Source organism: Mytilus edulis, chromosome 13, assembly GCF_963676685.1.
Source record: "Mytilus edulis chromosome 13, xbMytEdul2.2, whole genome shotgun sequence".
Taxonomy (NCBI): Eukaryota; Metazoa; Mollusca; class Bivalvia; order Mytilida; family Mytilidae; genus Mytilus; species Mytilus edulis.
Genome location: NC_092356.1, coordinates 3,930,586 through 3,946,681, shown reverse-complemented (window position 1 = coordinate 3,946,681; position 16,096 = coordinate 3,930,586). Strand labels below are relative to the sequence as shown.

Below are 16,096 nucleotides of genomic sequence, written 5' to 3'. Positions count from 1 at the left end.
TTTACATAATTCTAATAATTTCTGACCAGAACGGTTTTTTACAGTATCCATACTCTTTCTTCTTCTGTCAATATTAAAAGTCTCTAAGCAATTTAAATTATCTTGTATAAATTCCGAAAAATCTTGCTCGTGTTCATGTGTTTCGATCTCAAAATAATCTAGTTCATCTGCAGTTCTGCCATTAAAATCGCCCAATAAACAAATATATTTAAAATTTTGAGAAAAGCTACGTATTTCATTTTCAACTTGATCGAAAGTATCTGGCTGGTGATATACGGAATTTTCTGGCGAGATGTATACTATAACAAAGACAACATCCTCATCTATTTTTGAAAAAACCGAAGAGAGTTTGAACCAGAATGTATATTTTGAATCTGTTTCTAATAGTTCTAAATAAATATTAAGTTTTTCTTTATATGCTAAAATAATACCACCAGATTTTTTCCCATATTTTTGTCTGTTTTTCATATGAAAAATAAAACCAGGAAGATTTATTGTATCTAAATCATCAGTCTTCGTTTCTTGCAGACAAATTATATCATGATCATATAAAAGTTCACAAAATTCAGGGTACTGAAGACGTTTATTTATACCACAACAGTTCAGACTTAAAATATCTAATTTACATTTGTTTTCAATAATACAGTTTGTGTCACAATTTTCTATTACAGGATTATTCAATACAATTTTTTTCACTCGGTTTGGCTTTTGAAACATGTAAATTATTTGTATTTATAGAGTCAACTGTACATGAATTTACTTTTACATTACATTCATTTTCATCAACCAATAGAGATTTACTGTTAATGTTTGCAATATCACCAATACATTTATCTATGTTACAACAATTAGATAACAGACTTGAGTTAGAGTCTCGTGAGTTATGTTGTTCTCCAAGGCATCCCTAGTATCCCTTGGGAGTGGACGAGCCTACGCGTTGAGTTACAGAAATATAGCTACTATTTGGCGCTTTCCTCTTGGATAATTGCTAAACCTGTGAACATTACCAAACTCAATCTAATAGTCAATACCAATTTCTCTGTGAAGAAAAGTTCTTAAGAGCTCTTCTGTGTTCTCTTCACGTACTTCACACAGACCAGAAAAAATTAGATTGTTTTTCATGGATCGGCATTTCAGGTCGAGAACTGATTTTTTTAGGTTTTGCACTTCTTCCGAACAAACACACTGATTGCTTTCTCCATTTGTTACCTTTTCTAAGTTTTCAGAAACTTTCTTTAGATCTGCTTTGTTTTTGTTTCATGCAGTCTTGACTACTTCATATTGGTCCTGGACTTTCGCAACTGTAGATTTATTTGTGTCACAAAGTGATTTAAGGTTATCACACAAGTTTCCAACACCCTGTAAGTTATTTTCAACCTCGCTAATTTTCTTGTGGCAATTATTTACATCTTTTTCAACTGTTACCACTCGGCTTGTTACTAAGGTAATAATATTCTTAAGCTCATCGAATTTTCCTACACTTTTTTCCACCCCTTGTAGTCTAGTATCGATGCTTGAAACAAGTTTCAGAATCATATTTAAGATGAGATTTACACTCGTACTTTCATCTGCCTCGTCGACTATTTTTCTGCTTTGCTGAAGTAACTTTCTGGTTTCGCTTAGTGACATATTTGTGTATATTTGTCAGATCGTTCATAAGTTCAATTGAATAACAATAGATATCCAAGTTTATAGTTAAAAGTTCAAAGGTCAACTTTGCCACAGGCTATAATGTCTTCACTAAGTATTAAACGTATTCGGACTTAGTGAGTTGTGGTCAATGGTATTATGTATGTCTATTTTAGGTGCTGTATACAGAATATATATTCAGTTTAGTGCAAAATTTAGATAAAATTCAGACTGACGAACCTATTAAATTTTCCGGCTGGATCCTATTTCCTTAATAGTTTCCCACTTTATGGTTACTTTCCATGTTCAGTAACTATGCTGAATTCAATATAATTTGTCTTTTCTCGGGACCGCAAAAAAGACGCCCATACTGTCCAGGGGTGGATAACTCTCCTCCTTGATAAAAAAAAAGAATAATTTTGGTTATTTTAAACAATGTGAACAAAATATAAGTATGATTTTTCTGACATACTTTTAATTTTATGAAAAAAGCTATTCTAAATAAAGGCAACAGTAGTATACCGCTGTTCAAAACTCATAAATCCATGGACAAAAAACAAAATCGGGATAACAAACCAAAACTGAGGGAAACGCATTAAATATAAGAGGAGAACAACGACATAACACTAAAATGTAACACATATAGACAAAATCCCACGAGAATAACAAATATAACATATATATATAACATCAAAACCAAATACATGAATTTGGGATAGACAAGTACCGTGACACGTCTTATCGCAATGTGAATTTACACTCAAAAATAAGAGAAAACAAACGACACAACGTTATAATGTAACACACACAGAAACGAACTATAATATAACAATGACCATATTCCTGACTTGGTACAGGGCATTTTTAAAGGAAAAAATGGTGGGTTGAACCTGGTTTTGTGGCATGCCAAACCTCGCACTTTTATGGCCATGTGAAATATAACATCAAAATGACAACACAGGACTACAATATAAATAAATTGGAGAACACAATTGACAAAGAATCACACGAAAAAACAGCCAACAAAAGGCAACAAGTTCAAAATTTTTAATACGCCAGAAGTGTATTTTGTCCACACAAGACCTATGTGTGACGCACAGATACAAAAGTTTGAAAGCCGAAACGAGTACAAAGTTGAACAGCATCGAGGACCAAAAGATCAAAAAGGTTGTGCCAAAAACGGCAAGGGTTTTCTGTTAAGTTACCAGAAAATCCCTATAATTTAGAGTAATTTATACTTTTGCAAACAGTAAATTTAATAAAATGAATATTCAAAAGATGTACATGATAAAGCTGAAGTATTAACTAACTACAGGAAACAACTGAAATACATTTACATAACCAGACATTTGAAACACAAAAGTAGACACATCCGAATACGTTTAAACCTCTACGCCAAGTGACGTCCTATTTGAAACTGAAAAATGACGAAAAAATGACGTCATTTGAATTAGTAAAACAGAGCATCAAAAAATGAAAAATGACGTCACATAAGAATGAATAAGATAGATTTAGGATTAATTTAAGATTATATATTTGAACTAAATACTGATATTGCATTTAATAACAAAGCACATTTTAATTCTTATTAATATAAAACTGAGGTAGCAATTAACTATATTATAAAACTATGTCAGGTTTGTTATGAATCTAACTTCAAACGTAGAATATCGTACTGATTACTTTGAACGAAATCAAATCTGATAAATGAAGGGGGTGATTAATTTTCTTTACCATAACACATAAATATAATAGAAAAGACGTCAACACATTTGACAAAATCCGATGAGAATTACAAATATAACATTAAACATTTAAACTAAATACATGAATTTGGGATGGATAAGTACCGTACCACGTCTTATAGTAATGCGAGTTCACACTCGGCAAAACAGTCACAATCGGGAATAAGTCACGTTTGGTAAGTAAAAGATTAGACGACATTATGACAAAACACAATCTACCATGTGGTAAAAATGTCCTTAGCTAGTTTGGTCAACGAAACATCGTATGGATCCACCAAATCGTGATGGTGTCCATAAAATTTACGGAGTGTCAATTTTAATCTGTCCTCCTCATAACTTTGTTGGAGCAGTTTCTGCGTAAGGAGCACACTCCTGTATATGAAGTCCGTATAGTGTGAACAAGCACGTGAATAACGTATCAATTGTGATATGTAAACACCATACGAAGGGGCAGAGGGTATGTTACTGCTGAGAAATGGAAAATTGATAATTGGGAAGTTGAAATCGTCCCGTTTATCATAGATTTTCGTGTGAAGTCGTTCATCTACGTCAATATTGAGGAAAAGATCAAGGTATGAAGCAGTCCTTCTAGTATCAGTGGTATCCTTAATTTCAAGTTCACTTGGATATATGAGATGTAAGTATTGGCTGAAATATGGGTTATTCAATGATAGAACATCATCAATATATCGGAAAGTAAAATTAAAGAATTTCGCAAGGTGCTTTTTCTTTTTGTCTTTTAGAAGGTTCTGAATGAATTCTGCTTCATACGAGTACAAAAACAAATCAGCCAGCAGGGGTGCACAATTAGTACCCATTGGAATACCGACTGTCTGTTGAAATATAAATCCTCCAAACTCAACAAATATATTGTCGATCAAAAAGTCCAGCATTTTGATAATATCATCTTCTGTATATTTTCTGGGAGATTCAGTGTGATTTTTCACAAAATATGAATTATTGTAACCCAAAACAAGAAATTTGTATCTACGATTTCCATTTTTATAGAAAAAGCTCTGTTTTATGAGATGGTGTAGTCGATCTTTCAACTGAGCATGGGGAATAGTAGTATATAGCGTAGAAAAATCAAAAGTTTTTATGTTGCTGCAAAATTGCAAAGATTGTGATTGAAGGTTAAGCAGTAGATCTTTCGAATTTTTGAGAATCCACATCTGGTTAACACCACTGGTAGAATATATCTCCTCACAATATTTTTGAAGCCCATCTTTAACTGCCGAAAGAATAGTAGTCAGTACTTTAGAAAGATGTTTGGTTGAACATTTTGAAAACCCAGCTATGTATCGTTCTTTATATACAGTTTTGTGTAATTTGGGTATCCAGTATAATGAAGGCAAGTTTTCTTCGTTTTCTTTGATGTTGATACCAAAAGAAAGAAGGACAGATTTATGATTTTGTAAAATTTCGTCCTTGGTAAATGATGTTAAAGAATATGTAGGATTACCAGTAGTTTTATCAATTCCAAGCTCTGTAGTGAGACATTGCAAATAATGTTTTTTACATATGAAGACAATATTATTGGAGGCTTTATCTGCTGGAACAACGACATATTTGTCATGCAAAGAGGATAAAGCATCCACAACCTCCGGATTCTTGAAAGGGTTAGAAACTTTAGTACTCATATTACATCGTAGTTTTTGTATGCGCCTCTGAATGCATGATCGAATAGCTTTGATCCATTCAGACAAAGTGTCCAGTTCTGGTTCGTCTGGTTCGCGCTTTACCCATTTTCTTGCATATAGTATTCTAAACTTTATAAAGTACAAAAATACAATGACGGTCAAATCTATTTAGTAAAATGAAGAAATATTTGCATTTTAGGCAATGCGTACAGAAATTTAATATCTTTTCCCTTAAAGTTAAAGCATATTTTATGAAGAACAGCCAATCCTGATGTACAAAAGGTACTGAAATCATATGACGGTTAATAATTTGTATCAAAATAAGTCAAGAAATGCATTCTGATTCCACAAAAATAAAAGTTTACGTATTTTAATTCTCATTATATCTCAATTCTAATTAGAAGAATTGTCTACAGAATGCAAGATTGTAAAAATAACTGATTTCAAATGAAATAGCATCATTTTTGATACAAAGAAGAATAATTTTGGTTATTTTAAATAATGTGAACAAAATTAATGTATGATTGCTCTAACATTTTTTAAATTTTATGAAAAAAAGCTATTCTAAACTAAAAAAAGTACAAAAATCCAATGGCGGTCAAAAATTTTCAGTAAAATGGAGAAATATTTGCATTTTAGGCAATGTGTACAAAAATCTAATATATTTTTCCTTAAAGTAAGCATATTTTATGAAAAAACAGCCAATCCTGATGTACAAAAAGTACTGAAATCATATGACGGTTAATAATTTGTATCAAAATAAATCAATAACTGCATTCTTATTCCACAAAAATAAAAGTAAGTATTTTAATTCTCATTATATCTCAATTCGAATTAACAGAATTGTCTCAAGATGGTAAAAATAACTGATTTGAATAAAATAGTATCATTTTTGATAAAAGAAGAATAATTTTGGTTATTCTAAACAATGTGAACAAAAATTTAGTATTATTTCTTTGACATTCTTTAAATTTCATAAAAAAACAACCTATTCGAAACTATAAAAAGTTCAAAAATCCAATGGCGGTCAATAATAAAGATTTTCGGAGGAAGAAGTTTATGTTAACAGAGTCATATACTATAATGTGTATTATATGTCTCGGATGTTAACAATCTTTAATACAAAACTATTGATCAACACAAACAATTTAACGCTCTAAGCATCTTATTCTGTTATACTATTTTCATTTTTTTATTGCAACTTATTTTATTACAAATTAACGTGTAAATTAAGGTGTCTTCGTAGAGGTCCGCGTTCATCGATTGTAAACTCTGTCGAGTTCGGTTGACATAAGAATTTTACATATATACGTATCCGTCTGATCCGTGCATAATTTTAATTTATTGATCGATCGGTGACAGTTGTCAGGGTAACTCTCACATAGGTTATTTGACTTATATGACGGATCCTATGGGTCACCGATCACCGATCACTCATCGATCAGTCAAACATCCGTCACCGATCATTCACCGATCAGTCAAGTTCACGTCAAACAGTAACGCCCAAGGTTGCAAGTACTGTAGCAAACACAATACTATGTCAACAATCTTCATTAAAACACTTAAATGCATATTGCATATCACAGTAGTGCAAAAATCAAGCTCAACGTTTACCACTTGATGGTCCAATTGTCATAATAAATACCAATACAAACAGTACAAACCGTGTCTACGTAATCTGCTAACAAATATCTATCATGACACTGTATCTGGATGCCTATTGATAGTTTCGTTTTTTACAAGAGAAAAAAAATACAGTAAAGCTTTACACATCATACGGTACTCTTTATTGAAATGTACAGCGAGATGACCTTGTCAGATCTCCACCACCAATCACTTAAACTGCTATCATTCCACAAGAAGAGTGTTGTTAATCTGTTGAAAATAATGCTTGTGATTGTTTACGATTTACCGGATATTCAACATTACACCAGATGAACTTTTAATGGAGGGATGGTATTTTACATGTCCATTTCCTCCCACAGCATATGCTTATTTCCTTAGTTTTCTATGTCATGTTCACCTCAACAATGTAAGGCAGTGTTAGGATATCATTGATGGTCTACAACTTGTTACAACAGAAGAGTATTTGATAACAAATTAGAATGCATGGGGGGCCTTCACTTTATTGGAAATTGCTATAAAATTATTAAGCGACAAGAATGTTCATGCGAAAGAATTGCATCGGTCTGTTGAAATTTTTCAAATGCATTGCGCAAATTTGCTGCAAAGAGACTTTTATTATTAAAATTGAATATTTGTGCATTCTGTTGAACTTATATTTGTGCATTTTTGTACCTATAAGTTACAATAAAAGTTATTAGAACTATGTTTGTGATAAAAGAGATGAGAGATGGAGCATACGAAATTCATATTGAGATGCATAGATCGCTTATGATATACATAATACCTCGCCACCTACATGTACTAGCTGCTGTAGGATGAAAATAAATATGCTCATTGTTAAACATGGGTTGATTGTTGAGTTATTACTGGGTGCTATTATCACATGTCTTGATCTGTGTAAGAAACAAATTTCTCATCAATACTGAAATAGCTGGTCTGTGTATTACGATATTTTTCAACTCTCAATAGTTAAATTTTAATTATGTATTTCAGGATCTTTTCTTAACTCAAATTCAAATATTTTGAACTTAGTTTTACCAATATTTTTGATTTATCACATAATTTGCATATTCAAATTTCGTTTGATTTAAGTAAAATGTACAAAGAATATATATTGTGAGGAACTTAAAATGCATTTGAAATGTACAGTGTTTGTATATATGTATATGTTATGTGCAATGTTCTGACAATGTTTGTTTAACTTTTATAATTGCACTGTAACATGGGTTCGAATCCCGGCGAGGGAAGAACAAAAAATTTGCGAAAGAAAATTTACAGATCTAACATTGTTGGGTTGATGTTTCGACAAGTTGTATACAGAATGTACACAGCCATGTATCACCATCATTGCTGGTGATACGATGGATAAATCTGTTGTAGAGTTGTCACTGGTTCAGACGTACTTATAAATATAATTATTTTCTGTGACTGTATCTTGCATTAATTTGTAGGATCCTTTACTATAGATAATTGAGCTGATCTGTAACAATAACATCTTCATGTCTTATATATCATGTACTGTATTACGACGCTAGCTTAAAACTGACGAGGAAAGGTAACACCAGGCCCGGAAAGATTTATTATTGTGAAGTCAAGGTGGTCGTGTGGTCTAGCACACCGGATACAGTACAATCGAGTTGGTGTCACGATATTACAGTAGCATGGATTCGAATTCCGGCGATGGAAGAACAAAAAAAATGCTTTTGTTTTTGGGTTGGGGGGGGGGAGGGACTGCTATCCATGCAGTTGTAACATCTCAAATGTCACCGTCTTTGAAAATTTAGAGTTGTGCCAGTACAAATCGCAAAACACTTTTTTTTATGTTGGCATATCTTTGTAGTCTTTGCGCCGTATTTGAAAATGTTAAAATTGTACCAGCGTCTGTGATGTTCGCTTAAATTGGATAAACTTAAAGATTTTGATAGTGTTTTGATTTGAACATATTGACATGATTTATTTTAAATCGTGATATTACCGAAGAAGAATATATGTTATCCGAAATATCTAATATTTGTTCATTCTAAAGTTTTCTTTATGGTGATGTGTACCCTTTTAGACTTAATATTTATTATATTTTGTGGTATACTGTATCACAATTATTTAATCTATCGCCCCGTAAGATTTATCGTCGAAAAAAAATATTCTCATGAATTTGACAGTGTAATTAATCCTACATTTTATTGCATTAAAAAATTTCTGTGTCACAAACATATGTCTTAGGTATTTCAAAACACCATTATTTTTTAGTTCGGATTTCTATAGAATATTTTGTAATCTTGAGGTTTCATGGTGACTCAACCTTGATGGCTATATGGAATGAAATGTTATGTGAATTATTTCTTTAGAACTGGACAGGATAAAACTTTACTCATGCCAAATAAAGGCAACAGTAGTATACCGCTGTTCAAAACTCATAAATCCATGGACAAAAAAAAATCGGGGTAACAAAATAAAACTGAGGGAAACGCATTAAATATAAGAGGAGAACAACGACACAACAATAAAATGTAACACACACAGAAACGAACTTAGCATTAGACAAAATTATATGAGAATAACAAATGTAACATCAAACTCAAATACATGAATTTGGGATAGATAAGTACCGTGACACGTCTTATAGTAATGTGAATTCACACTCAATAATAAGAGAAAACAAACGACACAACGGAAACACAACGTTAAAATGTACCACACCCACAGAAACGAACTATAATATAACAATGGCCATATTCCTGACTTGGGACAGGAATTTTTAAAGGAAAAAATGGTGGGTTGAACCTGGTTTTGTGGCATGCAAAACCTCCCTCTTTTATGGCTATGTGAAATATAACATCAAAATGTATGCCGAGTATTTCTTTATTTGAAACAAAGATAAATTCTGCACATTTTTTTGAAAAGTGCAAATTTAAAAAAGACAACTAGGGGAAATCAATGGTGGTATTACATCTAATATGGGAAGCTGAACATGCACCTTTGACCTTGTGAATAATCTCATGTGTTAAAATTTCTTGCTATTTAAGTGAAATACTACCAAAAAAAAAAAATTCTGAGTGGATTGAGTCTCAAATAATATGCACGACGTAAGTTTTTGAAAATCCGTTTCTTGGTCTGTTAAATAAATTTTAAACATGTTAAATGAACCGCCGTTTTGATAAAAAATAATTGTGTCAGGTAATGGGGTGTTGCACTGTGGGAGTGCATCTTCGAAACCCGTTTCATGATAAAATAATTACTTTTAGACATGTTAAAGAAACTGACGTTATGATAAGAATAATTGTGTCAGATAAAGGGGTTTTGAACCGTCTGAGTGAATCTTTAAAAATCGTGTCACGTAATTTGATTAAAATCCGTTTTATGATATATTAATTTCTTCTTAGCTTGTTAAATGGACCGACGATAAAATGGGGATGTATCAGACAGTCGGTTTCTATTTCATGTAATTGCCAGCACTTCATGGTTACCTTCCGTCTAGTCCGAGATTACTCTGACGTCCAACGGCTGTTTTGCCAGACAAGCTGGGGCCGTGGCACGTCAGAGCTCGTCCCATATCAAAAAGTGGATATTTGCCCACCCAAAATAGATGCGCTGCTTCGTCGCTTCTGAGGCAGACTGACGGCCTTGGAATTATATAAATCGGGCATCAATCTATTCATTTTTCATTTATCTCTTCATTTATGTAAGTTTCACCTACCTGCCAACCTTTATTTTTCCATATTTTAACAGTTTTCACAGTGACCCATCGATTTTGGCATTTTGCCTTTCATTTTCAAAGATAATCACGTGACCACGAGAAAACAGTGATGATTTATTCAAATGACCATAATGTAACACCTCGTTCATTTACGATGCAAGTTATCTAAATGTCCGAGAGCTTCCGATTGTAACGTGGTCGGAACTAAATGTTTATCAAAGGAGGTGAAAAAATATAAATATTTGCATATTTTGAGTCTCGAAACCACGAACTCTCTCGTAACTTGACGTCCATTTGAAAGTGAAAGTCAAAATGTCGAAATCGATGGTTCACTGTGAAAACTGTTAAAATATGGAAAAATAAAGGTTGGCAGGTAGGTGAAACTTACATAAATGAAGAGATAAATGAAGAATGAATAGATTGATGCCCGATTTATATAATTCAAAGGCCGTCAGTCGGCCTCAGAAGCGACGAAGCAGCGCATCTATTTTGGGTGGGCAAACATCCACTTTTTGATATGGGACGAGCTCTGACGTCCCACGGCCCCAGCTTGTCTGGCAAAACAGCCGTTGGACGTCAGAGTAATCTCGGACTACCTTCTGTCAAACAATTATCACCTTGGTAACATATCAACAATAAACTTTAGATATGAAATTTACCGTTGTATATATACTTAATTATTTTGTTATTGCTTGAGTGGCTCCGTTTTTTTAATAGTATATATATATATTTAGGTATTTAAATGTTTAATGAAAGAAGAATATTACTAAATTTTGTGGTTATGTACTCAAAAATAAGGATATTAAAAGTAAAAGATTTACAATTGATTTGAAAAATGGTGATACTACAACGTTTATTCTTTATTTGTGTTAACTGTATTCTTTCATTTGTTTATTCAAGGAATGTAACATTTATACCGGCAGAATATCCATCAAACACAACAGATTTACTTCTGATGAAAAAAAAATATTTAATAGTCTATGTAAGAAAATATTTACTAGATATACACAGCTGAGATATCTGGATATAAGCAGCTGTAACATAAGTGCAATAGATAAATCAGCTTTTGAAAAGTTGACACTTTTAACCGAACTCAATTTATTCGATAATCCAATGAAAATGTTTCAAGGGAATATATTTGCACCACTATATGACCTACAAGTACTTCATATATCACATGACTTGTTGTCAACGTATCCAAGAGAGGCGTGGTCTGATGTTTTACATTTTACAAACTTATGGTGGACCGTCAAGTGGATCATTCGCGGAGATATTTTCTTTCATGAAAAATCTTCATTATTTCCATTGCGATTATGAAGGTTATGTTATTCATAACTATACATTTAATTCATTTAAAAGGACGCCATTAAAGTATTTATGTATCAATGGCGGTATACGAGAAATAGAAATCGATACTTTTGCACCGTTAGAAGTACTTTCTAGTCTTAGTACGCTTGGTCAAAGATTCTCGAAACTCTCAAATACTTTACAAGCTTTACGTGTGTTTGAAAATCGACAGATGGATGAATTGGATTTGAGCGATAATTTCAAAAATTACGGCGAATACGTTATTTCTGCTGATCTATTTGCATATATCGGTAACAAATGCGTAAAAAGATTATCTTTAAGAGACAACGATATCAGGCTTATAGATGCATCCGCCTTCCAGAAAATGAAATACAGAAACTGTCTTGAGACTTTAGACTTAAGTAAGAATAAATTTGATTTTCACCAGGAATATATCTTTTTATATTTCAATTTCTTTATCAATATCAAGAGAATAGACATGTCTTTAATTAGTGGTAACTTTATACAAAATGTTCAAAAACAAAAGAGTGATAGTTCTAGACGAACGAGAGACCATGGTCTTAAAACTGATAAGCAAAAAGATTACCCAATAAGACTTCCTTCTTCTCTCGAATTCTTAAACGCCTCCTTTATAATTGGCCATGATTTTGGCATGATCAACAGTATAACATTCAAGGGTATCACACGATTGAAAATCATTGATTTTACATACACATCACTTGCGGACTGCAACTACACATTTAATGGCCTTCATAACGTGGTAATACTTAATGTTTCACATTTCAAATGCGGACTTTTAAATCCCAACCTTCTGAAATCTGCCGTCAATTTGGAACAGTTAATAATGCAAAGTTCTTCACTAAGTGTTGGTCTTAAAGAGGATCACCAAGGTAAATTCCTTGACGGACTGAAACATTTGCAGTATATAGACTTTTCAAGAAATGCATTCGAAGACCAATTCAGAACTTCAACATTTAAAAGTCAATTAGACAGTTTACAATGTTTGATACTTGAAGGAAATTTTTTCACAAGTATTCAATTAAATCTAGAAGACTTGAACATTCTTAGTTTCCTTAACATCAGAAACAACAAAGTATCGTATTTAACAACTAAAGAAACTGACGCGATTGAAGTGCTATTTGAAAAATCAAATAGAACAATGACAGTCTTATTAGAGGGCAACCCTCTTGTTTGTACTTGTGCTTCATTAGATTTTGTAGACTGGTTATTTACTACTAAAGTGAAACTTGACAGCAATGGTAGTTATTCGTGTGTCGGAAGCGATGGAAATATTACAACAAATGTTGTCTACAATCAATTGCAAATTATGAGAATAAGATGTATTACGTTAGTATGGTTAATTTTTTCTGCAACTTTATTCGGTGTACTTCTATTATTTATCCTACTTGGATATCGCTACAAATTGCACCTACAATACTTTTGTTTATTTATCGGAATGGCCAATCCACTTTTCCAGAAGTCAAAAGAAGAAACACTTGAATATGATGCATATATAGCTTATTGCGAAGGCGACTATAAATGGGTGTATGGACCGCTGCGTTCATTTCTAGAAGAGAGACGCAATTATAAACTTCTTTTGTCAGACAGAGGAGATGGGGATGTACGGCCTGGTCAAAATAGACTTGCCATAAGTAATTCCATTTCAAAATGTAAAAAGATGATCTTAATTATTTCAAATGAGTTTGTGAACAATGAATGGGCGAGCTATGAAGCTACTGTTGGAATTGAGCATTTTATTGGGTTACAAGCAAAAATAATTGTTATAAGCTTGGAGAGTATTACCAAATCAGAATTACCGCAATGTGTAATGCAAATGGTGTCACTGGACGCCAATGACCACATTCGTAAAACAGACACATTAAATGAAAATAACATTTTCTGGAAAACTTTGGAATTAGCCATGAAATGTTAGTGAAGACAACTTTGTCATTTATAAATGATAGATGATTAAATTACAATATTAAATAATTTTTGAATTCATACTTTTTTAATTTATATATGCTGAGATATCTAAATTAGTGGGCTTTGTATTAGTATAAAAAAAAAGAGAAAGACATCAATATATTACATTTATCATACTTTTTTGTTAAATGGGGAACACTCACCCCAAAGAAAAATAATTGTCGAATATTTTTTAAATCATGTAGAGTTAAAATTTTACATCTATTTGGAACGATAACTGTATTTATCAAAGTCTTCAGACGAAAAAGGAAAGAGGAAGTACCAATATTCAACGCATCAATCACCAACATCCAAGTACCCAACGAAAAAGGAAAAGAGGAAGTACCAAAATTCAACGCATCAATCACCAACATCCAAGTACCCAACGAAAAAAGAAAAAAGGAAGTATCAAAACTCAGCGCACCAATCACCAATATTGAAGTACCCAACGAAAAAAATAAACAAAGATCACGTGACTGTCATTGGAAAATGTGAAATTATTTTGTACAATATGTGTTTGATATAAGTTCCTTGTACCGTGACGCATACAAACCATGTGTATTTTGTTAAATATAAATTAAATATTCTAACAGGATGTGACAACGTTGCATGCAATAGTAAAGTTTCATGTTTTTAAACGATGACGTTTTTCTTTCATTTTAAATACCACTTCCTTATACCTAAATCTATTTTGTATAAAATTACCTATTTTAACAGGTAAACGAATTCGAACAAATTGAAATAAAGGTTTGAAATAGTAAAATTTCTTTATTTAAAAATGTAACTGCTTGTGTCCTCTTATTAGATTCAAGATAACATACTTAACACTTCCACCAAATATCATTTGGAAAATGTAAAGTGATATTTTTAAATAGCCATTACTGTTTTTATACGTATATATATATAATGATAGTGCATTGTTCTGGGGACACAAGCTACGAGATACATACAAACTTTTGTTCAATTATTTATTAAACGGAAATAAATACAATTCGCTATTAGCAGTCAGAATGCTTATATTTTGTCAAAATAAGCTAGAAAACATCGATGATGAATTATTCACTTGCAAGAGAATAATAAGACCTCATTGAATTCGTATCTAATTGAACTTCAATTTAACCCGTTAGCTAGAGATGGATTATACATGACTAATGATTGTTATGATATATAAAGGAAAAGAATGTCCGCATTCATTGAAAGTGAAACAGAGGTAAATAATTTGATGTGTCTGATTCGATCAACTAAAAACCGTTCTAATACAGGTAAAATCGAAAATGTACATCCTTTGAACCTCAAAATTGAAATAACAATGACATAGAAATATCCATTTGCATTAGGTCCATATATCTAGTTATATTTATGTTTTTATCGTGTTATGTGACCGTCGGTTTGTTTTATTAGTCATCTCGATAGTTATTTAGATGGCGCCTAGACTAAAATACACACAAAACCAAGCTACATATTATTACATGTAATCGCATGCCTTGTGAATTGCTTAATTTTCATTCCGAAAAAAAAGTATTGAAATAACGTTTCGCGTACTTGCTCCAATTTATGAATCTCAATACATCGAGTATAAATACATAGTTTTAGCATGGCCTTAGTTCAATACACATGATAAACATGATTATTATAGAAGAACTTACTTTTTGGCGATGAATGAGCCGCATCTTTAAAAAATATATGCCGTACAATTAAACAAAGGGAAGTATGATTGCCATTAAAACCACTGAAGACCACTAGAGACCAAATGAAATGCATATAAGTAACCAAAGATGCCCGTATGCACTTGCATTGCGCTTATCTTTAGTTACAAGAGTATACAAAAGTAACAACAGAGATGCTATAAGAAGAAAGTGAATTGTTACTAAAGTGTTCACTAATATTTGAAATTAATATCTTAAATACAAAATTGAACAGATTTTAAAGAGATCGGTTATTGACTTTATTTCTATAAAAGACACAGATAAGAAAATGTGGTATGAGTGCTCATGAAACTACTCTTTATCCAGTTCACAATTGAAGATGAACCCAGAAAAGCGCCTCGGACGCACTAAATTATTAAACGTGTTGGTTTTTTTTTAATTACAGCACTGGGTCGATACCTCTGCTGGTGGACAATCAGTCCCCGAGGGTAGCATCAATTCAGTAGTCAGTACTACGTACGGTACTGACATGATTATAACAAACCTTTCTAAAATTGTCCGTTGATAAATTTTGAAATAATAAAGAAACTAAGGTTTCAACTCTCTCCAGTTTACCTTAGATGGATTAGGCTTTATTTAGGTATTTTTTGTTATATACTTCTTCAACTGGTTTGGTATTTATACATCATCGGCTTTATTTAGGTATTTTTTGTTATATACTTCTTCAACTGGTTTGGTATTTATACATCATCGGCTTTATTTAGGTATTTTTTGTTATATACTTCTTCAACTGTTTTGGTATTTATACATCATCGGCTTTATTTAGGTATTTTTTGTTATATACTT

The 16,096-nt window shown here is 32.2% G+C and overlaps 1 protein-coding gene across 1 annotated transcript; it reads left to right on the top strand.

Annotated features, from left to right (window-relative positions):
• The first annotated feature begins 13,098 nt into the window (after positions 1-13,098).
• Positions 13,099-13,575, top strand: LOC139501962 (single Ig IL-1-related receptor-like). Its single transcript, XM_071291273.1, has one exon. It carries the CDS (start codon positions 13,099-13,101, stop codon positions 13,573-13,575), a length of 477 nt encoding a protein of 158 aa, XP_071147374.1.
• Positions 13,576-16,096: the final 2,521 nt, after the last annotated feature.

Bases quoted from the DNA above. Each gene is read 5' to 3' on its own strand.
- LOC139501962 (XM_071291273.1), top strand. From the start codon at position 13,099: ATGGCCAATCCACTTTTCCAGAAGTCAAAAGAAGAAACACTTGAATAT.